Source organism: Camelus ferus, chromosome 2 (genome assembly GCF_009834535.1).
Source record: "Camelus ferus isolate YT-003-E chromosome 2, BCGSAC_Cfer_1.0, whole genome shotgun sequence".
Classification (NCBI taxonomy): Eukaryota; Metazoa; Chordata; class Mammalia; order Artiodactyla; family Camelidae; genus Camelus; species Camelus ferus.
The window spans coordinates 42,681,083-42,705,465 of NC_045697.1; the positions used below are offsets into that span (position 1 = coordinate 42,681,083).

Genomic DNA, 24,383 nt, shown 5'->3' on the forward strand with positions numbered 1-24,383 from the left:
CAATCTGTTCTAATAAGCCCCCAGGTGATTATGATGCTTGCTAAAGATTGGCTGGCTAGGGCAGGAATCAGACAAATTAGCAAGGAGTCCAAAGCAGGATGAAATTGAATAGTAAAAACTCGAAAAATATTTGTTAATTTTTTCCCTCCTTTTGCAAAATATTCAAGAACAACTAACTTAATTGTGAAAATACCTTAAATATTTAGATCTAAAATTTACTTTTAAATAGGGGATAAGGTCTTATATAGAATGGCTAGACGATGAAATGTGTATGTAACTTCCAGTTTTATAAATAAAAATGCAGTCTTTTTGCATGAATATAAAGATTTTTTTATTAAGTTTTCCAGGAAGGCAACCACATTTTTGCTTATCTAAATAATCCTTTTTACTGAGCTGGGTATGATATGAAGCATTTTTTGGGCAATTAAGTACTGTGCATCTAAACTGAAATTCTTAGATGTAAAACAAGAAAACAAATACTAATTACATTTATATCCTTCTTGATCAGTTGCTCTTTTTTATTTCCTAGGGCGTCAGCTGCTTATAAAAGCTGTCAACAGAGTCTGGACTGAACTGATTCATAGTAAAAAGCAAGTCTTGGAGGAACTTTTCAAAGTTACCCTACCCGTGAACGAACGAGGCCATGTGGACATAGCTGTAGCAAGGCCGCTCATCGAAGAAGCTAGCTTGAAGTGCTGGCAGAACCATTTGGGTAAGAAAGTCTACAGGGATCATGTGACCAAGAAACTTACACATGGCAATTGTATATATGAAAAGTCAGACTTCCCCAAAGGATATTATGATGGCAGTAGAAATGAAAAATCACTGCAGTATAGTCATTCTAGAATGATTATGCTGAGATTGGGCTTTTCTTCTTATATTTCTTAAAAATCTGAGATGTTTTATACATCAGGCATCTACAAGCTTAGAAAATACTACATTGCTCACAACTTAATATGGTCACCATCTTGGCTACAAGTTCATATCCCTTATCCAAGTTCATGAAATTCAAAATACCCTGAAAACCCAAGGTATTTTTATTAATTTGGTGCCAAAACTCACTTGGTAGCAAAACCTAACCTATCTTTGTTTATCATACTAAGTATAAATATTCACAGTTTGCTGCAAAAATATTTACTATATTACTAATTACGGTTTGTTACGCTCGACCCTCTGGTGGTATTATATAATATACAGTATATGTACCATATCACCTTTTAAAATTCAAAACATTCTAAAGTTCAAAGTATGCACAGTGCCAAAGCTTTTAGGTAGGGGATTGTGAATTGTTAACACAGACACTGATGACATTTAAAATAAATTTGCATATTATTACAGAGCTGTGAGGTTTCAACCAAATCTAAGTTCAATTAGTACAATAATTGTCAGGCAGCTATCCTTTTACAAGATCACCAATAAGTAAATGTCATGTCTAAGACAGCGTCTGCATCTGTAACATAAGCTGCTTTTGATAACTCCAGAACTTTGGTTTGTAACCATTATGCAAAAGTATTACAAGTAAGACTAACAAATGCATGGAGAAAATGTGAAATCATCTGAATTTAATTTTGTAGCCCATGAAAAGAAATGCATAATTCGAGGAGAAGCTTTAGTGCCCACCACACAATCTAAATTGTCCCGTGTCAGCAGTGGCTTTGGTCTTTCCAAGTTAACAGGATCGAGAAGGAATCGAAAGGAAAGTGGTCTTAATAAACACAGCCTTTCCACCCAGGTACGTTGTTTAGTTTCATTAATGATATTACTAGAAATTTCAAGGTTTAGTTGTAGGATTTTGTGTAATACACTTAACACATACAAACCTATGATGTAAAATGAAACTTTTCTGCATTTTTGCTTTAGAAGAGAGAAATAACTCAGGTTATAGGAACTTCTCCCATTTTATTATGGTCAAATTGCATTATGAATGTTGTGTATTTACATCCATCTTGTAACTGGACACAAGATGAGATTCAAATATTGATACATGATCAGACTATGGATAATTTTTTCCTAACTTTTATTAATTTTCAATAATTTTGTCAGTAGTTATATAAATTTTAAAGTAAGGAGGGTCAATGGTAGAGTACACACTCACCATGCACAAGGTCCTGGGTTCAATCCCCATTAGCTCCATAATAAATAAATAAATAAATAAGTAAATAAGTAAATAAATAAATAAATAAATACCTACTTACCCCTCCCAATTTTTTTTAATAATAAAATTGGTTCATAAATTTTAAAGCAATAGCAAAATAAAATGGCTTTTTAAAAAGTAATCTCGCTGTATATGCCTGTGATTGCTTTTTAAAAACTAATCTACCTCCAGCATTAATTTCTTCCTTATCATCTTTGCCATCCAGGAATCTTAGTGGCAGCTGTGAGAGGGTCTGGGAGAAACCATGTGTGTGAGTCATTCCATGTGTCAGGTTGGGTTCTCCAGGAAGCACACAGAGAGGGAGTTCCGTGTGCAGAGTGTTTATTAGGGCTATTTGTGGAAGGAAGAGGAAGGAAGCAAGACTGATCACAGGGACATGTCAGGTTACAGTGCAGATCTTGCCACAGACCCAGCTGACCCAAGTGGGGCTTTGGTGCCAAAATGTCGCAGTTGACCTGAACTGAACTGACATGGCTGAGCCAACTTCCCCCCAAATCATGCCACGGTCGTGTGTGGGCTGCCCCACAGCTCTCTCCCGCTATGGTGATCCCAGGTGCTGACAGCACTGCCACAGATGGGGGCAGTGAGCCCTTAAAAGGGGAAGGGGCGCTGGGGTACATGGGTGTGTGTCCATCAAGTAAGCCTCCGTTAGATTCTTTTTATCATTAGTCTTTCAGAGTTTTTTGTGGGGTTTTTGGATTGTTGTGGTGATTTTGATAGAATTTTAATTAATTGTTGGGCATTATTTTAAGGCTAGTTAACATTTTTTCCAGGAAATCCATGACATATTAAGATTCTTTTTCCACCCATTGTTAGGAGATTTCTCAGTGGATGTTTACACACATCGCTGTTGTTCGTGACTTAGTAGATACACAATATAAGGAATATCAGGAGGTAAGAATCATAACCATAATAGTTTTTTGTTGTTTTTTTTTTTTTTTAATTCCCCGGGTGAGAAAAGACTCGCCTGTTTCCCCTGATATCTTCCTACCGCTTTTAAGGGTAAGTTGCTGAACTGCATTTATCATCAGATAATGTTTTTAGTTATCCGTGCCAGCAGCTACTTTGGCTATTGGTTTTAAGACAGAAGGATTGGACCTCCCCATAGGCAAACTGCATTAAAAAATGACAGACTGGCGATCAGCACGGCTGAATCCTAATGACATTCACTACCAACATATTGTATGTGTTTATTCCTAATAAAAATTAAAATATCAGAAAGATCCCTCTCTTTGGGGCTTAACAAGGAGAGTGAAAATATGTATGGAAGTCTCTGAGAAGTCTCTTAAAATTAAAAAAAATTAAAAGATAAAGTTATTTTTTATTACAAGTACTTGGTGATTTTGTCTATAAGAAATAAATTCAGTGAAGTCCTCTTGGTAAATTCATAATTACTCAGCAACTTATCCTAAATATTTTATTTCCAAAGCAGCTGAGTTAAATCTGTTAAAGAGTTCTGAATGATAAGCTGCTAATATTTTATGAGCATAATACTAAATACTTAGTGTAACAGGATTTCCTCCCACCAGGAACACATAAGTACTACTTTGGTATCAGGTAATATCAGGGTTACTCCTTCAGTAATCATTAGTGTTAGTTGTGTAAAGAGATCTTTATTCTTAGACTTAAATTGTGTACTTATATTCCATGAATCATTTGATAAAGTTAGTTATAAGCATCTACTGTTGAAATGTTAATACATTTTGGCATTTGACAGATAGCAAGAAGTTATTCCAAGTCATAAATTTCCATTTATGGAAATTTGGTTTGGATCTATCCCAGTGGCCAATTAAAAATGGTTTTTCTTTTATTTTTATGTGAATATAAGTTCCCTGTCAGTGCTGCATATTTATAGTCTTTGCCTTAAATTATTGAAAATGTTACAAAGATTACCAGGAATCGCGTATGTTAGCAATATTCTTGACCTGGCTTTCTAGACTTCATTTTATTCATGTTCAAGTAGCTATTTTACAATTTGTGGGGAGAGGGGATGCGTCCTGAAATACCGTGTTTAACTCACACTGGACTGACTATTTCAGTGTTACACCAACACTCCAGTCAAGTGTGCTGCTCACTCTCCCCTGTGCTTAACTTCCATGTCACTGTGGGCCGTCGCTAAAACCCCGCCTTCTCACAAAATCGGTAGCTTACTTTAACCATAAATAAATGTAATTTTACTTTCTTAATATTGACTGAAATGATATGGATTGGTTTTTGTTTCCAACTATTAACCGGGTTTTAAGTTATTTGTAAACATCTAATTGCTGCTCGTGCTTCTGCTCGCAAACCCCCCGGGACCCCCTCCAGCGTCAGCAGAACGCCCTGAAGTACGTGACGGAGGAGTGGTGCCAGATCGAGTACGAGCTGCTGCGGGAGCGCGGGCTGTGGGGCCCCCCCATCGGGTCCCACCTAGACAAGTGGATGTTGGAGATGACAGAAGGGCCCTGCAGGATGAGGAAAAAAATGGTGCGAAACGATATGTTTTATAACCATTACCCTTATGTGCCGGAAACGGAGCAAGAGACGAACGTGGCGGTGAGTGCGCAGAACTCCGCGTTTGTCGTGGTGCTTTCACGTTTCCCTTCTCCTTTGTAAGCATTTTCCCTTCTTAGGTCAATTACGTAAAATACCTAATTGAGAAAATTCGATAAACTATGTTAAGTGGATAATGCCAGGGCGCTGACGGAGGAATGAGGAGATGCAGCAGGGGGACCCCATAGCGAAGTGGCTCCAATCGTGGAACCCGGAGCAGACTGCCGGGTCTGAGCCCCGCCTCCGCCCCTTTAACGCCAGGCGACCTGGCACCGGCCACTTTGACCTCTTTAGGTTCCTGTTTCTTTATGCCTACAATGGAGAAAACAGCAAATCTGTTTCAGAAGCTATTAGGAAGATTAAGTTAATTTAAATTAGTGATGTACTTAGAATAGGGTCTGGTACAAAATAAGCACTACTTAAGCGAGTGTTAAGCAAATAAACATTGCCACTAAGCAGTGTTCTCTGAAGAAATACACAGTGCAGCTAGAGGGACAGCAGCCTGAGTGTGTAGACCTTCCACTGATGTTGAGAAGCTTCGTCACTAGTTCCACGGGTTTAAAACAAACAGCATTTACCCTTAAATTTTTTTCCTTCAGACAAGTTACCCCTCCCAAAGCCTTCATTCAGATTTTTGCACATGACCAGGAAAATTTTGTCTAAGCTGATAGTGATCCAGGAATCATGTTTTTACATTTGGGAAAATATAGTCTTGCCCAATAAAGTCACTACAAATTTATAAGGAAAACCATTCATAGCTTAAGTACTTTCATATTCTTGACTTTAATATGATTCTCTCAACAACTGAAGAAACGAAGAATTATAAAGGAGACTTAGAACTTGGGTCTTCTAACAAGCAGTTCAGATCATGTAACAGGAGGCAACCTGCATTGTTCCATGCGTGTTTTTTTCTCTGCCAAAACCCTGGCTCCATTTATCTTGTACTTATTGACTCCACAGCTTTCCTGATACTACTTAGAATATAGGTCTTAGACTCGCTAATATATAGTTATTTAAGATTTTTTAAGATAGCACCTTAAAGTTTACTTTTCTCAGAGCTATTCCATTCTGTCAGCGCCATACTTGGTAAAGTTGTAATTATAATTTTGAATACTACGGCACTATGTAAAAAAAAAAAATTCACCCATATTTTTGCAGCCTTTTTCTAGCACCTACTTTTGTCAGAGCAAACCAGCAGTATAATCTCTAATTTTTCATCTGTTATCCCCAAATGAAATAATTGATTAAGAACTTAAGCCTGTAGCAGTTTGATATTTCTTATTGAGTCAACACTCAGTCAAGTGGACTCTATTCAAGAATACTAACATGGATGAATATGTTCTTGTAAATATGTGCCCGTTCACTATTTTTATTCAGCTGAGGCATATGCTTTTTGAGTTATATAACCACGGTATTTTTTTAATCTTGTCTACTCCTTTCCTTCTTTATAACAATGTCATTTGTTTTACAAAAGTATATTTAAAGTTCTGTGTCAGATAAAAACAAAATAACCTATTCAGAGTTCACACAACGTTAACATCATTAGCATTTTACCTAAGCAAAGGAGTTCACCAGCCTGTGAAATCTAAACAGTCTCAGAAATAAGTATGTACCATATGGAACTTTTTTTTTAACCAGATGGGTTACAAATTGGGAAATACGAAGCAGTAAAGAAATGTTGGAAATACGTCTACAAAAAAGGAAAAAGCAGGTGGGAAGGGGAGACAATTACAGACTGTGGAATTCATGTTGCTTAATTCACGCACCAGTCAAGGTTAATCTGCTGTGATGAAATTTTCTGAATGAATAATGATTTCGGTATTGCCACTTCAGAATTTTTTGTATATCTGAAATGCCATTAAATGTCTACTTTTATTTTATGGAATATGCAATCTGGCAATGTTGATAGCAAGGAAAATTCCAAAAAGTAGAAGCAACTGCTATCCCGCTAATTTCTATTGTGAAGTCAAAAAAAAAGAAGAGCAGATACTTACAAAACACAGTGAGCTTGATGCTCTGCAGAGCGGTTTGCTTGCAGTTTCACTTATGTCTCATGACAGCCCTCTGAAGTATGTTATGTTATTATCCCAGTTTTACAGATGAGAAACAAATCTAGAAGTTAAGGAACCCCTCTGGATCACAGCTACTAAGTTACAGAGTGAGATATGATGAGTGTAAGTTGACGGCTCCTCAGAAGCTGAGTTGCTCTTGAAGAAGAAAAGATTCTGCCCTTTGGTGGTTTTCAAGACAGTATCCATAGACAGTGAATTTCTTCCAGACAGGAACCATATACTTGGTTTTGTCTCTAATGCTGAAGAGTGTCTAGAACTTAGTAAGTGTTGAGTGAATGGGCTTGCCAGCTGTCTTCGTAAGTTAGAGTGTATCCTTTGCTCCCCATCCAGCATTCTTAGAGAATTTTTCTAATCATTTTTCCGCTAAAAAGGGCTAGAGCCAAATTTTGAGGGGATGAAGTTTATGTAACTGGGGAGGGCTGTATACGAAGAAGAGTATGAAATTATGAATACAAATTACTAGGGCCCCCTCACCCAGGGTTTTGAAAGGAGCCTATGGAAAGTGAAGGCTGTCAAAGTGTAAGCTTCATTAACTTCGTGGTAAATCTTCCTCTGCTCTGAACTGTATTAAATATTGCCTCCCCGAGTTGGAGATCAGTCACGTCGTACATTTCGTCGTACCAGCTCCCATAAATGCATTGCCCTCTTTGCACACATGTTTATAGAATTTAGGCTGTACTTTTTACCATGTAACAGGTATATCAGGTATAACAGGTGCAACCTAAAAATTGCTTTTGAAGCATCTTGACAGGTAAAACAGGCTTTACCTGGAGCAAAGGCAAATGATTTGATCTTTGCATTATTTATTAAGAACAATTATTGTTTTACGTGACCTTTAAATTTTTAGTCTGTTGCTTGCACTGAATGAGTACAGCAATGATTTAAAAGTTAGGTTCTTGTTTTTAAAACTTTGATGTGTTAGAAATTAATCAAGTAATTATTTCTTTGGGCATTGAAGTTTTATTTCTTTAAGCTGAGTAATGTTACTGTATTAAAAATAACTTCCTATTATAAGTTTTGAACTTTTTTTATTTTCAAATTAGATGTCTGTTTATAGAATGTAGAACATATTTTAATGTTTCATTTATCACAGACCTAAAAGCTTAGAAAGTTTATCAACTGAATAAAAATATATGTAGGTGTCACAGGACTAGAAACTAAGCAGATCGTTCAGGAAATTCCATTGCCAGAAATGCAGAAAAATTGGAAGTAAAGGGACTATAAAATTATTTTTGAGAAATTATGACTGAAAGATTTAGATTTCTGTATAAGCATAATTATGATAATAGCTTAGTTATAAAATTGTTAAAGATGAGAGCTATGATAATACCAAAATTATTGTTATAACATACATCTTTGTTATTGAACACTGTGTCTTTTAGTAAAATGAGAACCTCAGTCAGCCAGTGGCTCAAGGAGCAAATAGATATTAAACCTGCACTGTGCTGTAAGCTGCAGGGAAAATACAAGTGCGTACACGTCAGACCCTGCCCCCATTCTGGCTGGGGACATAGAGTGGACATCAGAGTTGAGTTTGACAATAGTCATTGGTCCACTTTGCTATATCGGTTTATTATAGATCTATCCTGTGATCTATCTTTTTTTTTTTTTAAATTAACTTCAAAGTGAATTGCAGAATCAGTACCCTTCACCCCTGGATACTTCCACATGTAGTAGTTCAATATTTGTAGTCCAGTATTTGTTTATAATTCCCTTTTATTGATGTAAATTTTACATACACTGAAATATATAAATCTTAAATGTGCCATTCAGTGAGTTTTAACAAATGTGTAGTATATACTAATGTAACCCAAATCTTTACCAAGACCAAGAATGTGTTTATGTATTTTAAAGATTATCCTTCAATATAAGGTATGCTTTTAAAAGTTTGTTTTTAAGGAGCAAGGTTTACTAAAACGATACGAAGTATTTGAAAGTATGCCCAGCAGTCCAGTGTTTGTTTTGCCAAGGGAAGCAAACATTTGAGAAAGCATTTTGCCTGCTCATATTTACTCTAGGGAAAGGTACTAGAAGTCATCTCCAGATATAACCCATGAAAAGGAAGAAAAATTGGAATAGTTCTTGGATGTGTTATTGTCTGTCTGTCATTATCTCTGTTTACATGCATAATCCACAGACTCCAGCTCAACAGAAATTGCCTTCTTGTTAATTGGAATTTTATTCTGAGAATAAATTATAAAGCTACTACCTAATTCTTTAAAAAGTACTTTTTACAAAAACTTTTTGTTTGCAGGCTGATGATGCAGCTTCCCTTCTTTCAGCCTTTCTGGGGTCATAGCCAAGAAGGTAGCGAAGGAATTAGGTCCTTGGGCTTTTACGGTTAGAGGGGTTTTTTTTGCTAACGAGCACTTAGTGATTTCTGTGGTTGGGAGTATTGTAGGTTAATAGTTTAAATCAGTGCTTCTGTTACAACACAGACCTAGGGATAAACACAGTAAAAGGTAGGTGGAAGATAATAGCTAGCATTAAGTTCTATTTTCCAGTTTTCTGTTTTTCCCCTTTGATGCCTACATAGAGTTGCCTGTAAGTCATCCATGACAGCCTGTGTGATCTGTAAATTTGTCCTGTTCAATAGCCTTGAGAATTTTACTGTATTGAAGTTTTACTTTAAAACTACTTTTGATAATAGAGAGAATAGTCACATCACATGATGCTAAGTGATGACAAGCAGCTTAGGATATCATATGAATTTTGAGTGAGTGCATCTTCCATATTTCATATAGTCCTCAAGATTATTTTATTTTTGTGTTGTTCTTTGTTGTTTTTTTCTGATGTGTCTATACTTAATACCTGTTTTCAGTCTGAGATCCCAAGTAAACAGCCTGAGACACCCGATGATACCATTCCTCAAAAGGTAAAACACAAGTTACCACAAAAGAATGCAAAATACTTGCAGTTTTGTTTTTTGAGTATTTTTGTTTTGTTTTTTTGTTTGTTTTTGTTTTTAGTGCATGGTAGACTAGACTAACTTAAAGGACTGACTTTCAATTTGTTGTTTCTGTAAGTTCCTTAGAGTTGAAAAGTTAGTTTCATTCATGCTGGGAGATGTTCTTGTCTCTCTCAGCTTTGTTCTGATTAGCTTTCTAGGGTCTGTATGCTGCTCACTAACAGGCTGAGTGTTCACTGCTCTCACCATGAGATGTGTACGGCTTCACACATGAACTAACAAGTCCCAAGGCATGTTAGTAATGGGCAGTCTGACACCATCAACTTTTTTTTTTTAATTACTCATTTAACTCTTCTAGATATTAAACAGTATATATTTTGAGAATGCAAGTATATCCCCTTTCAAAATTTCTCTTTTCAATCAGAAGGAACTAAATGGAAAGTAAGAATGTGTGATCACTTTTTAAATACAATTTTATTTTAATTAGTTTAAATTTTTATAATTGTTCTTTTTTTCTCCAGAAAGATTTAGTATATAATTCAGTTTTTTAAAAACGCAGTTCTTTACAGTGCAGAAATATACTTTAAAATATTTGGGGGAAGATGCTAATAGTTCCAAGTTTAAGTTGGATATGAAGTCAGTAATCAAGTAGATGTTGTCCCACATCTATTAATTCATTGTCTTGCCCATCACTAACTATGCTTTCATCTTTTTAACATTGAACAATTTTGAGTTGAAGGTAATTGTTAAACCTCACGTAGAGAATTGTTACAGTACAAAATTTGCTTTCATTTCAGAAATATCACAGTATTCTTATTAGTTTTCTCATCAGGTTGATCCTTCCATAATTGTTTATTATTTTACATCATTTCAGTACTTTCCTCTGTGATGTAATATATTTCGGTTTTCATTTGATGAGTGTCATTCATTCATCAGTCAGCATGCAGCTCTCTCCACTCCCTGACTCTGTGCCTGAAGTTAAAAGAAGGGTAATGGTGGCTCGAGTTAGGCATCTTTCATCTCAAAATTGGCTCAGTATTTTAGTCTAAATATTCCAACCAGTTGGACACTTGTTTTCCACTTCAGTTGGAAATTATTTTTTAAAAGGTCTTGCTTGAAATAAGCATTATTATAGATAATACATATTAACCACTGGAGTTGAAGAGTTAGGCTGACAGAATATTTTCAGTCAGATATTCTTATTCATAAGAAAGGAAAAGTGAAATAATGTTTAGAAAGGGAAGGGTTTAAAGCATGTTTCAAACTCCATCTTTTTCTTAATTGTTAATTCAAAGTCTGAGTCTAATTCTGAACAGGGAACCTGTATACATATAAACTTCTCCATATGATTTTAAGTTTTTGTAGGAAATTTTAAACCTTTTTCATTGTCTATGGTTTTAAGGAAAAAAAACATTTGCATCAGTTGGAGAACATGTTTTTAGGATAAATATTAATTATTCTGAAAGGGACGTGCTCTTGTATCATACGTCAAAAAGTTCTTCTAAAGTTTCTGGGTATTACTTTCTTCAGAATGGACTTAAATGTGCTTTTGATATACTCATTTAGTTAGTTTATAGATCATATTCTTTTACACCACAGACAACAGGGGTGTTTTAGCAAATTAGAGATACCAGCTCAGAGTGGTAGACCAACTAGACAGTGTCATCTGGCCTGAAGCTGGTTGATGCCACATGGGGTCAGGACTCTGAGGGTTTCAGCCATTTCCAGAGTTCCAGTGAGACATGGGAATATGGGAAGGAACAGGGCAGCTCCGGGTCTTTACCTCCAGGTATCTGAAGTAAACACTCTCATGGGTGATTCCAACTGAATGGATGGCCTAACCTTTTTTATTTTACTTGGAGTGGAAGCAAATTTCCAGACTCCTCACGGACTAGACACCCCCTTGCAACTTGATGCTCTCAGCGCTGGGCATTCTCCCTGCTGTACTGATGCACCGGTGAGGCCGTACTGTACTAACAAGAAAACATCTGACTAGAGATGATATCTTTCTTTTTCCGAGAAGAGCAAAACTGCTAATATTGTTGTTTTGTATTTGTCTTTTCAAAATCAATGCAATTTAAAAATAGAGAAGCTTAACCCCAAAGTTTCTTTGGATTTACTCTGTATAAATACCGTCTATTAATTCTTGAAGATAAGTCTTCTGAGTCCTTTCCTTTTGTTGTTTCTTAGAAACCTGCTCGATACAGAAGAGCCGTAAGTTATGACAGTAAGGAGTACTACATGCGACTGGCCTCTGGGAACCCAGCCATTGTCCAAGATGCCATCGTAGAGAGTTCTGAAGGTGAAGCCGCTCAGCAAGAACCAGAGCATGGTGAAGACACTATCGCTAAAGTCAAAGGTCAGCCTTCCTCTTTGATTCTAATTAAAAACCATTTGGGAGCATTCCTTCTACTTGAATTTATATGAAAATAATTAGCAACTGTGAACAGTGCGGCCAACTTTAAAAGTATCCGTGCATATCTTACCACCTCACCCTTCTTCAAGATTGATTTCTATCTCAGAACTTAAGAGACTATCCCCTCTTTATTGCCTACAGATGAATGTAAGTGCCCATTGGCTTGATAATTATATTTATTGAATCTGGCAGTGGCACCTGATATTTTAAGTTAAGGACCTCATAACTGAATAAATATTTATAAAGTTGAAACAGCCCCTTCCTGCAGCTTCTCCGTGATCTGGGCCTTAACAAGCCCTACCCGGTCTCGAAGACACTGGTCAAATTGTCCTCCTCTGATCCTTTTGCAGCAATAGCACTCTGTTCCAACAGCACTTTGCTCCTATCTCGGACAGCAGTTTCAGTGGTCTTTCACTGCTTTATGTTTTCCTAAATTGTAAGCATCTCAGAAGCAGATGCTTACATTATACCTATTCTGTCTCATGATGACTATGAATTACTAAACATTTCATAATCGATCTAACATTTTCATTGAACCCCTGAGACTTTTAGTTGTTTTTTTGTTTGTTTTGGGGGTTTTGGGGGTGGGGGAGATAATTAGGTTTATTTATTTACTTATTCTTACAGGAGATACTGGGGATTGAACCCAGGATCTCATGCATGCTAAGCATGCACTCTACCACTTGAGCTATACCCTACCCTCCCCCCTTGATTTTTTCTCTCTTTTTTTTTTATGAGGGGGAGGTAATTGGGTTTTATTTATTTATTTATTTATTTATTTATTTATTTGGAGGAGGTACTGGGGATTGAAGAGACTTTTAGTTGTTGAACAGGGTTTTCAACCTTCTCGTTTCTCAACACTGCACTCACAAAGTTACTGAGATGGGTCCAAATCTGTATTTACTGGCCGTAAGCCAGGGTATATAATTCACAGAGTTTATGTTTGAGTCATTGGCATTTAATTTCTCTTGGCCTCATTTTCCTAATCTCCAATTGAGCTAAAGCCACAAATATTGGTGTCACTGCTATAATATGTAAGATATTGTGCTAGACATAGAGTTGGAGGTCTTGATTCATCAAATTGAAAACAAAGCAGCTGCAAGCTTTTCCCCCTTGTGAATGTTCTCAGCAGGACTTGATCTTTCTTACTTATTTATTATATTCTTTCATATGTGAAAATAAGGTTCTTCCCAAGGCAAAGCAGAACCTCTGATAACTCGTGTTCAGAGGATAGGATTCTATCAGGCTAACTTATGTTTTTCCAAACTTCTTAGAGCAACTATCACTGGTAGACGTAACAGTACTTTTTTTTGTACAACTAAAGAATAGGAAAATAAATGTGAGATTCAGAGTTCATTTTGAGTACTTCCCATACTTTAGGGTATCAGTGGTTGCTCTCATTAGCCGATTTTAATTTTACCTCATGTGGTTATTAATAAAATTACTGAAATGTAGGCAGTAAAATGTTAACTTATTTGGCAAATTATCTGGCCCTGTACTAAAAAGAATTATGTTCTTATTCTTTATGACCTGATGATTTAATCAAATTCATTCACATATGAGTGACCATACTGCCACTTGTAACATGAGTCTTGAAATAGTCCTCATGGGCCCTCCAGGTAGGTGGGATCTCATATAATCGTGTTTATAACTTGTGTCTTTGTTTCTGATAATGATTGATTATCTCTTGCTGGTATCCCCTCAGTGACACCTGTCGATTAGCACCATACTCTTACCATCAGTTATGCTAAGCTCTCTATTTATCATCATCTGACTCTTACTGAGAATTTAGCATTTACTAAGCATAATACAAAGCACTTTGTGTGAATTACCTGTTTTAGTCCTTCAACAGTCCTCCAGGTGTCCAGGATAGATAGTACTCTTGTCCCGGTTTTACAGATGACAAACGAAGGCTCAGAGTGGGGCAGACAGTGTTCTCAGCTCCAGAGGCTGCGCCGTTGACCACTGAGCCACGCTGCCTCCCCCTGCCTTCCGGCATCGCCTCAGGTGGGGAGTGTGCAGGAGGCACTGCTTGAGACTAAGCCGCTCCCCTAGAGTGGCCCCTGCAAGACCACCACATGACCCTCTTAATTCTTATCCTGCAGGACTGGTCAAGCCTCCTCTGAAACGGTCTCGATCTGCACCTGACGGAGGAGATGAGGAGACGCAGGAGCAGCTGCAAGACCAGATTGCCGAGGGCAGCTCTATAGACGAAGAGGAGAAGACGGACAATGCCACTCTGCTGCGCCTCCTAGAGGAGGGAGAAAAGGTGCTGTGCTTCTGAGAAGGAGGCATTGTATTAAGGGATTTGAGTCCATTTTACAACAGTAGTTGATGGGTATCTCTCTGGTGGCCAGTGATAAATGAGTATTTTAGCCTTCGTGATGAAGTCAGTAGTCAGCACCCTTTTGGGTTCAGTCCTCTGCTTCTCTCACCCTCAGGATTCTCTGACCTCCCTGACCTCCCTGAACAGCATGATGTGTACCGGATGCAGTGTTAGTAGCTGACACCTCGCTCACTGTCTCCCTCTGCTGTTTGAGTCTGCCACTCTCACCCTAATTCTCTGTTTCACACCCATGCACGCAGCCCGTTCAGTAACGTAGCCTTGTATTGCTTCCTCCGCCTCCGTAGTTCCAGCCACCACACGAGCAGCTTCACCAGCCCGTGTCATCACCCCCAGCCTTGTGTTTAATGCCTGCCTTCCTTCGCTCACAGGAGACTACTTTGCCTTCCTGTTTCTCTCTCAACCTCCTACACCCTGCCGGCGCCTCTAGGCTCCCTTTGCTGGCTCCTCCTTGTAGCCTGAACCCTCTGTGGCACTTTTTGCTCTGAAGTTCACTACACCCATGACGTTAGTTCTTTACTCTGCACTCTAGTCATTGTGCTCTCTGCCTGAGTGCCCCTCTGTCCATGACTTTGTAACCTCTAGCCTAGTAACTCCCATTTGATACAGCCTCATTTCTCTGGATGTCTTCAATACTCACACATAAGGAGATTTCCTTTGCTGCCTTGCCAGCTTAGGCTTAGTTAGACACCCTCCTCTGTGCTTTTATAAAGCCTCGTATATATCACTCATGTTATCATTGATAAAATGTGCCTTACGCAGTTTCAGGCACCTGATAGATACCCAGTAAACCTTTGAATGAAGGAGTGATTGGTTGAATAAATAAAATAAAGGTTGAATAAATGAACAAAGGAATGAATGAATTGAATGTAGAAAGTATCACCTTTTCAAAGGTTGTTTTTGCCTGTTACATTAGATCTTAGTATAACCCTTGAAATCTTACCCACTAAGAAATAGTAACTATAAATTAGGGTTTACTTTTTTAAATTCTGTTCAGATTTATGGCCTGAATAATCGTGAATGAAAACATGAAAAGAAAAATGACATAACTGTAAAAGTACATTAGATCTGAAGGAAGCTCAGAGCGGCTTCTGGGGTCTGGGGAGTATTCTATTTTTTGATCTGGTTGCTGGTTGCATCATATTTTAAGCATCTGAAAATTCATCAAGCTATGCACTTAATGAAATGAAAAATAAACATTTTTCTGTATATATAGTATACTGCAATAGAGTTATTTCTAAAGTACGTCAGTGTTTTTCCTATAACATTCTACGTTTCAAATGTGCTGATAAAAATTAACTTTAATTTGCATATTTTAGAAAATGTATTTTCTATTGCTGTCATTTTTAAACTTTTAACCTCATGAGTAGTTTTTGCTCTAATTGCTTTAAGTTTGAATAGTGCAGGAAGTGTATTAGGCTGACATTTATTTAACATTTGTTTGACTTTGATTTAGTTGCTGATTTCTTTTCCTTGACTCATGTTGAACTGAGTATAAGCAAGAAAGAATTTTTACTAAGAACCAGATCCTGCCTGTCAGGAAGAAAACAATACTTACATTGAGAGATTTAGCAACTCCTTCCTTCTTTGAGGAAAATACAAGTTCTGCCAAGTTTGGCTTTTTACAGTGGCACAGCAGTCTGCCAGGCAGGCAGGGTCCAGTGGGGAGTGAGTAGGGAGGCATTCCCCAGGTCCAGTTCCAGGGGGTGTTCTGGAAAAAGAGCAAAGGGAGCTGTGTGGAAGAGAAGACAGCCAGCGATTCCTCACATGATCATGTACGTTATCTCACTAATTCTCACGACAAGTCAGTGAACTGTATTTGAAATTTACATGAAGACACAGAGGCCCAGAGACATTAAGAAATTTGACCAGATCTGTAGTTGAGCGGCAGACCTGGGAATCACTCAGGATTACCAGGCTTCACAGACCGTTTTCACTCTGTGTCATCTTGCCTCTCCAAGGGCATGATCCTAATGCCTCAGTTCGCTTTGCACAAAGCTTCCTGTGTCGGTCTCCTTCCTGACGTGCTGATTGACTGTAGAAACTAGAACATGTGTGCCCGGCACAGACTGAGTCCTCAGTGAATATGTGGAGAAATGGATCGGGTAGATGGATCTGAGTAAATGGCTGTTTCCTTTTGCTGACGTCAGCTGCAAATCAGACTGCAATATTAGCTATTCGTTTTAATATGCTCAAACTCAGGTGAACGTGAGTAGCTCAGGGGATGCCATCACAGAGTGACGTCTTGGTAAAATCTTGTTTGCCTATAAATCCATGTCTAAAAACATTTTGCTTCATTTATATCAAAAAAGAAATTACCTGGTTTTTTAAAAACCATATTAAAGAGTGTTTATGGGTTTCTTTACAGATCCAACACATGTACCGCTGTGCTCGAGTCCAGGGCCTAGATACTAGTGAGGGGCTGCTGCTTTTTGGTAAAGAGCATTTTTATGTGATTGATGGATTTACAATGACGGCAACCAGGGAAATAAGAGATATTGAAACCTTACCTCCAAAGTAAGTAAACGAGTGAAGAGAGACAAAGTACAACTATCTTTAGAAAACAATATACTTACATAGGTTTTTTAATGCAAAAGTTGTGTTTTAAGTAATGTTATCTCTCAGTTTATGTGTATCCATCATTAAATATTCACAAGAGTAATTGTTATTTCAAGCTTATAAGGGACATATTTGCCTTATCTATCAAAATGAAAACTAAACATAATTTATTGCTATGCATTAATAGTGTTATACACCATCTTCCTTGTATTATAATCTATATATTTATAAAATTATTGTAAATTTGCAAATTGTTCTTTTTTTTTTTTAAATTTCAATACAAACACATTGTAGAGAAAATTCAGGCAGCTGTACAATACTCTTAACAAATGTAAGTGTGGCCATGTCCTCTGAGTACCCTGGAAGCAGAGACAAGAATGATCTGACTGAGTTTATCCATCTTTCTTTTCTCCTGAAGTTCTGTGGTGGATGTGTTAGTGGGTAATGGAAACCAGAGACAGACCAAGCTAGAAGAAAGCTAAAAAGCCTAAAGCTTAGAAAATCAGCATGCTCTTCTATGCCTTTAACATTTTGAACACCTAACATGTACTTGGAGTGTGGACATGGTCTCTGTAGTTCACTCCTAGGAGATATTCAAACAATTACTTTCTGCAGCAATCACAGCCACTTTATGACTTTTATGCCCCTTGTTCTCCATTTTAAAATATTTAAAATTCTATTTTATGGCTGTGTTGATTTAAAGATGAATATATTTGTATTATATATTAAAACATTTTCTTCTACCTCAAAGTTCAGTTGTTTCTTCTGATTTGAAAAGAAATGAAAGCATTTTCTTGGACCCCTTACAGTGCACAGGCCTGGGTACTGTGCCGGCCATACCAGATAGATAGGGCGAGTAGGATTCTTTTTTTACGTTCTGTTCATCAGAGGGGGTTTCTTGTATGCTGAGTAGCTAACAAATTATTCTCTTAAAGTTTTTTTTTTAACTAAATACTCTAATATATTGTTCCCTGCTCCTCTTCACATGTTGAAAATAACACAGCCCTTTTTGGACAGTGAGTTTATCTATTGCTGTGTTTTTGTTATCTCCTTTCTCTCGGCTGCCTGTAGTATGCATGAGCCAATTATCCCTAGAGGAGCCAGGCAAGGCCCCAGTCAGCTCAAAAGGACATGCAGCATTTTTGCATATGAAGATATCAAGGAAGTGCATAAAAGGCGGTATCTCCTGCAGGTGCGTTGGTTTTAGTAGTAACAAATGTTTTGTCATGTTCCTTTATTCAGAGGATGTATTATTTTTAAATCGATACTTGCCAGGATCCACATAATTCCTCAGAGTATTCCTTATATTTGGTTATATGATAGACAAACTCATGTCACATGGGTATATAACTGTGTAATAGCTCTTTTTTTTTAAACCCAACTTTAAAACCTTGAGTGATACCTTTGTTATCTATCTTTCCCTATAGCTATCAAATTTATAATTTTCTTGTAATATAAAATTACATTCTCACTGTAAATTTATAAAATTATAATTTTATAATTACTCTGTTTTACCATTATTCTGTTAAACAATTTGGAAGCAAATGGGCTCTGTTTATTTTGTAATTTAATCTGCTGGGAAGTTATAACTCTAAAAAAAAATGTTCTTCAGTCAACAAGTTGGTTTCTTCAGCATCGTGGAAATTCATACTGGAAAAGTTAATGTGTAACCTTATGTGTGTTTTTTCTTAACGTTTTTCTCTCTGATCATTTCAGCCTATTGCTGTGGAAGTCTTCTCTGGAGATGGACGGAATTACCTCCTTGCTTTTCAGAAAGGAATTAGAAACAAAGTCTATCAAAGGTATTATTTATTAGAAATACTTACAATGCTATCATGGAAAGAAATGGGAGGTAAAGTATTATCAGTTCAGCCAGTTTTTAAAAATCTATTAAATGTGTGAATTAACTTCTTCAAAGAAAATGTTTGTTTCATTTTTGCCAGCCCCTTGAAACATAAGACTTCTATTTATGCTTTTCTATTTTGAAATACCATTTTTCCTTCTGGTAACTTAAGAGTAGATAACATCAAAAGCCACTTTCATCGTTAAGCCCCATGTCGCTAAGTGTAAAAGGATGATGAAACTGTAGCTTAAAAAATAACACTTCAGGTTCAGAATAGGCTTCTTCCATATTTTCCAAAAGAAGACAGTGCCATACCTTGCTATTGAGTGCAGAGCCTGAGTTTCCTTAGAACTTGTATTCATCAAGACTCCTCTGACCCTCATCCTTGAAAAAAGTAGCATCGCCAAGTAAAACAGCTGATGTAATGTAATCACATTTCATTTGTGGTAAACTGCGTTTAAATTTTACCTTGTAAAAGAAAAATAGTATATGCGCACCCAGGGTGCTTGAAAACGTTGGATGTGTGAAAATGAACTAATCATAACATGATAGGAAAGCCCACTTATTCTTGAGTGGTGTGGACCCTGGCACTCCCTCTAGTAGGGAAGTTTTATACTTCACTTACTTCCGTGAGGAATGACTAATATCAAGCAACATTGCTTATCTCTGCAATACTACCTGTGAGCAGGAGAATGAGGGCGGTTCTTCAAATTAAGTGCCTGTGGATGCTGGTTGGGAAGAGCTAAGGAAATGACTGAAACTTTAGTTATCTTGTGTATTTCTAAAGGTGAGATCATGTTCACTGTTAATGAAGTATCTGCTCTTCCTAAGTAGAAGTGATTACAAGGAGATGAGTTTGTTTTTCTCTGAGAATTTTCTGCGTATATGCCAAGTTCAAGGTCCATACTCATTTCAAGAATTTTCCCACAATTCTTTTTTGCCTTTAAGAAATTTGTGTTGACCTTGTGAGCAGCTCTGAAAATAACAACAGTGTCACTTAAAGGTTCTTATCATGTATGTATTTTCCTTTGTTAGTGATGTCTCAGTTCTATCGTTTGTTTCGCTGTTAGCACTACTTGCTGTCATGTGAATATTTAGCTGTTAATGACTCTTTAAGACATCGTTAAGTTGACTCATTTCCCGTGAATCAGTGTGGCAAGACTTTTTCTTCCGGTGCTGGGGCAGTGTATGTAAAAATCCACAATGACAGCCTTTCCTGTGTACCTTTCTGTTTGGGTTTGGAAGCCATCATCTTACCCTTTTTTTGGTAACAGGATGTTCTAATTATTGTGTATTCCCTTTGCCTGCCGTTTACTGAGTAGTGGAGGGGTAAATGCAGCAATTAAGGTCTAAATGAATCCTTTCTTAAACTCCCATAAGATCCTGGCTGAAACGTCATTTCCAATTTTATCCTATTTTTAACTTTTCCAGATTTTTGGCTGTAGTGCCATCTCTAACTGACAGTTCAGAGTCAGTGTCTGGGCAACGACCAAACACAAGCGTGGAGCAGGGGTAAGTTGTTTGCTTCTTGCACATTACAGTTTAATAGTGAAATTAGGATCCTTTATATCTGGACAGTATTATTTAACATATTTAATGAGTGTTCCCCTCGCATCACCACAAACCCTGGTGGTTTGCAGAAAAATTTTTAAATACCGAAAACTAAAAAGGAAAAAGAAAATGTGTGCATGATCATTCATGTCAAATCAGTGCTCACATTTCAATCAATTCCCTTCTGATCTTTTAAGCATGCATATATTCCTGTGTGCACAATTGAGTCCATACTGTAAATACAGATTTTTATTCTGCTTCTGTTCAGTGTTACATGTAAATATTGCTCCTGCCTTTAAAAATTCTTTAGAAACTGTGCTTTCATAGATATATGAAGCACTCTCTTTTTGGATAGTTCATCTTTATCAGGTTTCTTTTTTATAATAATGTGAATGTAATACTTCATTACTTTTTTTAGGATAAAGTCCCCTTAGTAAAGTGGTATGAATTTTAAGGCTCTTAATACACAAAGCCAACTAGATTTCTTTAAAAATTATACACGTCTGTATTCCACCATTAGTGGATAAGTTTGCTTATCTCAGTAGATGCTTATCAGCTTTTTATATTTACTTTTTAATTTTTACTGATTTTAGAAAACACTTTGTTTTTAAATGTGCATTATTTTCATATTAATAATTTTGAGCCCTGTACTTATTTGTTAGCCATTTAAAATTATCATTTACAAATTATGTATAACTTTTGCCCATTTCTTTCCACTGAGTTCTTTATTGTTGGTTGTGTTGGGAATTTGATTCTTTTTTTTTGAGATAAAATTGACATTATATTAGTTTCAGGTGTACAATATAATGAGTCAGTATTTGTATATATTGTGAAATAAGGACCTCACTGAGTCTAGTTATCATCTTCTCTGACTTCCTGTCATCAGTGTGTGTGGGATTTTTCTATAATAGCGTATTACTCCTTTGCTTGTCGTATTTGTTGCAAATTTCCAAGTTTTTCTCTTAAATCTTTTTTTTGACATTTAAATTTAAACTTCTGTTTTTGTGTGTTCTATCAGTCGTTCCTTTGTGCTCTTTTCAGCTGCTTTTACTCTTAGGAAATCCTTTTGGGTGATATAGCCATTTCAAGAATCCATATACCCAGCTTCATTCACAGTCAGTCAGAACTGGTAGCCCTTTATAATCCACTGGGAAAGAAGCAGAGCTTTGGGGCTACAGATTAATTGTTACAGCATGCAAGAAAATGACCTGAAAACTTCACTGGGGAGCCTGTGATTTGTCAATAAAATTTGATTCCAGCCTGTATGCCTCTAAATATATTTGTGTATTTCTGTTTTAGTTGTTGCTTGTATTTTTCTTTAGCTGAGGTTTAACAAATACAAATGCTGCATATATGCTTTCGTTAACCTCAGACATGTGTTCTGTTCCTAATCACTTGTGCTGCTGTTAAGATAAATACAGGAAGTGAAAGTCTCCCTTAAAGCATATTGAGCCTTTTTCTACTTGTAAGCAAGTTGCTGGTCCTTTGCCTGCCTGAATAATCTTCAGCTTGCTGTTTCATTGTTCTTACTACTTTCTGTGCTGAACTGGCAGTTCTTAAAGAACTTCTCAAAGCTCAAAGGCAAGGAGCAGAAATTCATTTCCAACTTAAATCTTCTTTTCAATTGTTCCCTTTCTTATAAAGTTAAGAAATGATCATAGCTCTTTTTTCAGGGAGGGTATCCTATACATTCAATTTGCCTGAAGGGAAGAATTTATCTAGAAGTGAAAAGTGGTATCTATACTATTGAGCTAGACATGTTTATGAACTAAGGTTTACAGATCTCTTAATTTCCTTTCAGACAATAAAATATATAATTAAGTGCTTTCCTTGCTGGTTCAGTGGTCAATTCATAATATTCAAATTACTAATTATCAGTATTATAAAGCTGTTAAACCCCAAGGGTTTTATAGCATTCTAGGAAAGTCTGCTATAGGAAAAAGTCCATAATTTTCTGAACAGCAATAACTTTCCTGTCATAAAATATTCCTATTTTGAATCGCTTTTTCAACATCTCGTTTAGGAGATGTACTATGCACCTGCTATGTACAAAATATTGAATGCTGTATCAGTTATTCCAATTCAATGTCTTTACATCAGTTTATATAGGGATTGTTGTAAAAGGTAGGCAGTTGAACTGCATCAATGTTTTTTGGACTCATTTGCCATGACCCACAGTAAGAAAAAATATACACTACACTGCATCCCAAGACACACAAACTTAGTTATAAATAGTAAAATAAAATTCACAGAAAATTCTTTTTCTTAGTATATGTAATGCCTTCTGATGTTCTCTATTTTCTTCTATTCGATTCTGTTATTTCATATTTCAAAATGCTGATCACAACCCACTAAACTGATTTCATGACCCACTAATAGATTGTACTTCATAGTTTGAAAAATTCTTGGACCAGTTGACTTAAAATTTGTAACTTTGTAATTACTCAGATTTAAAATTATATTGCTTGCAATTTATGTAATTTATCATTTGTAGATCTGGGTTGCTTAGCACTCTGGTTGGAGAGAAGTCTGTGACTCAGAGATGGGAGGTAAGCTTAATGAAAATGCAAAACTTCCTTCGTAATTTGTAGTTAGAAGGTATAAGTCACACAGTTAAAAGCACTTTAATAAATTACAAATATATACCATAGAAAAAATGTTTCACTTTTGTTCTTTTTAGGGAAAAAAATGTTTTGTTGTTTTGAAATCTGTAAGAAACTGTCCTTTACCTCATTTTGCCTATAAATTTTTGAAAAGTGAACATAGTCGAAATAATTGATTGCTTTAAAATAAATCTCTATTTATCTTTCCCAAGAGAGGTGAAATCAGCAACTTTCAGTATTTAATGCACTTGAACACTTTGGCTGGCAGATCATATAATGACCTCATGCAGTATCCTGTCTTCCCCTGGATCCTTGCAGATTACGACTCAGAGGTAAATCTCAAATCATTCTGTGTAAGTGGGACACATTTTCAAAGTAATTAAAAGATACTGCACTAGCTCAGATATTTGATTTGCTTTATAGTTTAGAGTTCTCAACAGGACTTACTCCAAGAAGATGAGAAGAGTTTTGGGTTAGACTTGTACAAAGTTTGGATACTTGACCAGCTTCTTGGATATTCATGATATCCATCTGATTTCCTCAAGTGCTGATAAATTTGTATCCACTGGAGGATGTCACCGTCCTCTGCACTGCAGCCAGCTTCAGAAACAAATCTAAGTCATCCTTCTGTTTAAAATTATTCCATGAATCATCATCACAGTTTGGAGAAAATTTTAAAACCTCAGTGTAACACCCTATACAAAGTAGCTCCTGCATATGTAGCCCTCCTGTACTCCCAGGACTGCTGTTCTGGGCTACCCTGTTCTCTCTCTCTCTCCCCCTCTCTTTCTCTGTCTCTCTCTCATCAGCTCTGCACTTGCTGCCCTCCCTGCCTGGACTTCTCCCCAGGCCTGTGCTCATCTTCTCCCCAACTGGCGTGTCCCTCTGGGTAGCTTTATTTCATCCTGCAGGACACACTCAGTTTCACTTCCAGGGAGCCTTCTGGCCCTTCTCTCCTCTTCCTTCTCCCTCTGTTCCTGTGCCTCCTGGTAGCTGTATCATGCTGCTTTCTTTTACAGCATGCCGTAGTCATGATTTTGTCTGACCTTACTCAGCCGTGAGGTCCTAGAACACAAAGACTGTCTTACATAGCTCTTAAGTCCCACCCTCTAGAGCACTGCCCAGTACTTAGGATACACTTTAATCTTTATTGAAATAACTGAAAAAAGTATAAATGAGTTGTTTTGCATGCAGATTTTCAGAGGAAAAATACTAACTTGACTTATATTGATAAATGTGGATCAGTTTCTCCTCTCCAAGACTTTAAAAATACGAGTTGGCAAAATTGGTGGGTTGTGATGCCCTAGGAAAAGGACACAAATTAGGTATCCCATGGGTACATACTTCAAATTTCTCCTTTTAAAACCCTCAGGAGGTAAATTTTGGTTTACTTTTAAATA

General features: G+C 36.8%; 1 protein-coding gene across 5 annotated transcripts in view; it reads left to right on the forward strand.

The window, feature by feature from the left end:
• WDFY3 (WD repeat and FYVE domain containing 3) overlaps positions 1-24,383 on the forward strand; it is a 242,775-nt gene that overhangs the window by 187,064 nt on the left and 31,328 nt on the right. For 4 of the 5 annotated variants that reach the window (XM_032498818.1, XM_032498836.1, XM_032498850.1 and 1 more), the window contains 13 exons: positions 530-712; positions 1,575-1,732; positions 2,972-3,049; positions 4,463-4,690; positions 9,581-9,634; positions 11,858-12,026; positions 14,189-14,352; positions 16,796-16,944; positions 18,058-18,178; positions 18,703-18,788; positions 20,261-20,341; positions 22,875-22,929; positions 23,196-23,315. In XM_032498818.1, the coding sequence (XP_032354709.1) occupies positions 530-712; positions 1,575-1,732; positions 2,972-3,049; positions 4,463-4,690; positions 9,581-9,634; positions 11,858-12,026; positions 14,189-14,352; positions 16,796-16,944; positions 18,058-18,178; positions 18,703-18,788; positions 20,261-20,341; positions 22,875-22,929; positions 23,196-23,315 (1,646 nt within the window). The remainder of the gene's footprint in view (positions 1-529; positions 713-1,574; positions 1,733-2,971; positions 3,050-4,462; positions 4,691-9,580; positions 9,635-11,857; positions 12,027-14,188; positions 14,353-16,795; positions 16,945-18,057; positions 18,179-18,702; positions 18,789-20,260; positions 20,342-22,874; positions 22,930-23,195; positions 23,316-24,383) is intronic. The other variant, XM_032498840.1, reaches the window with a different exon arrangement.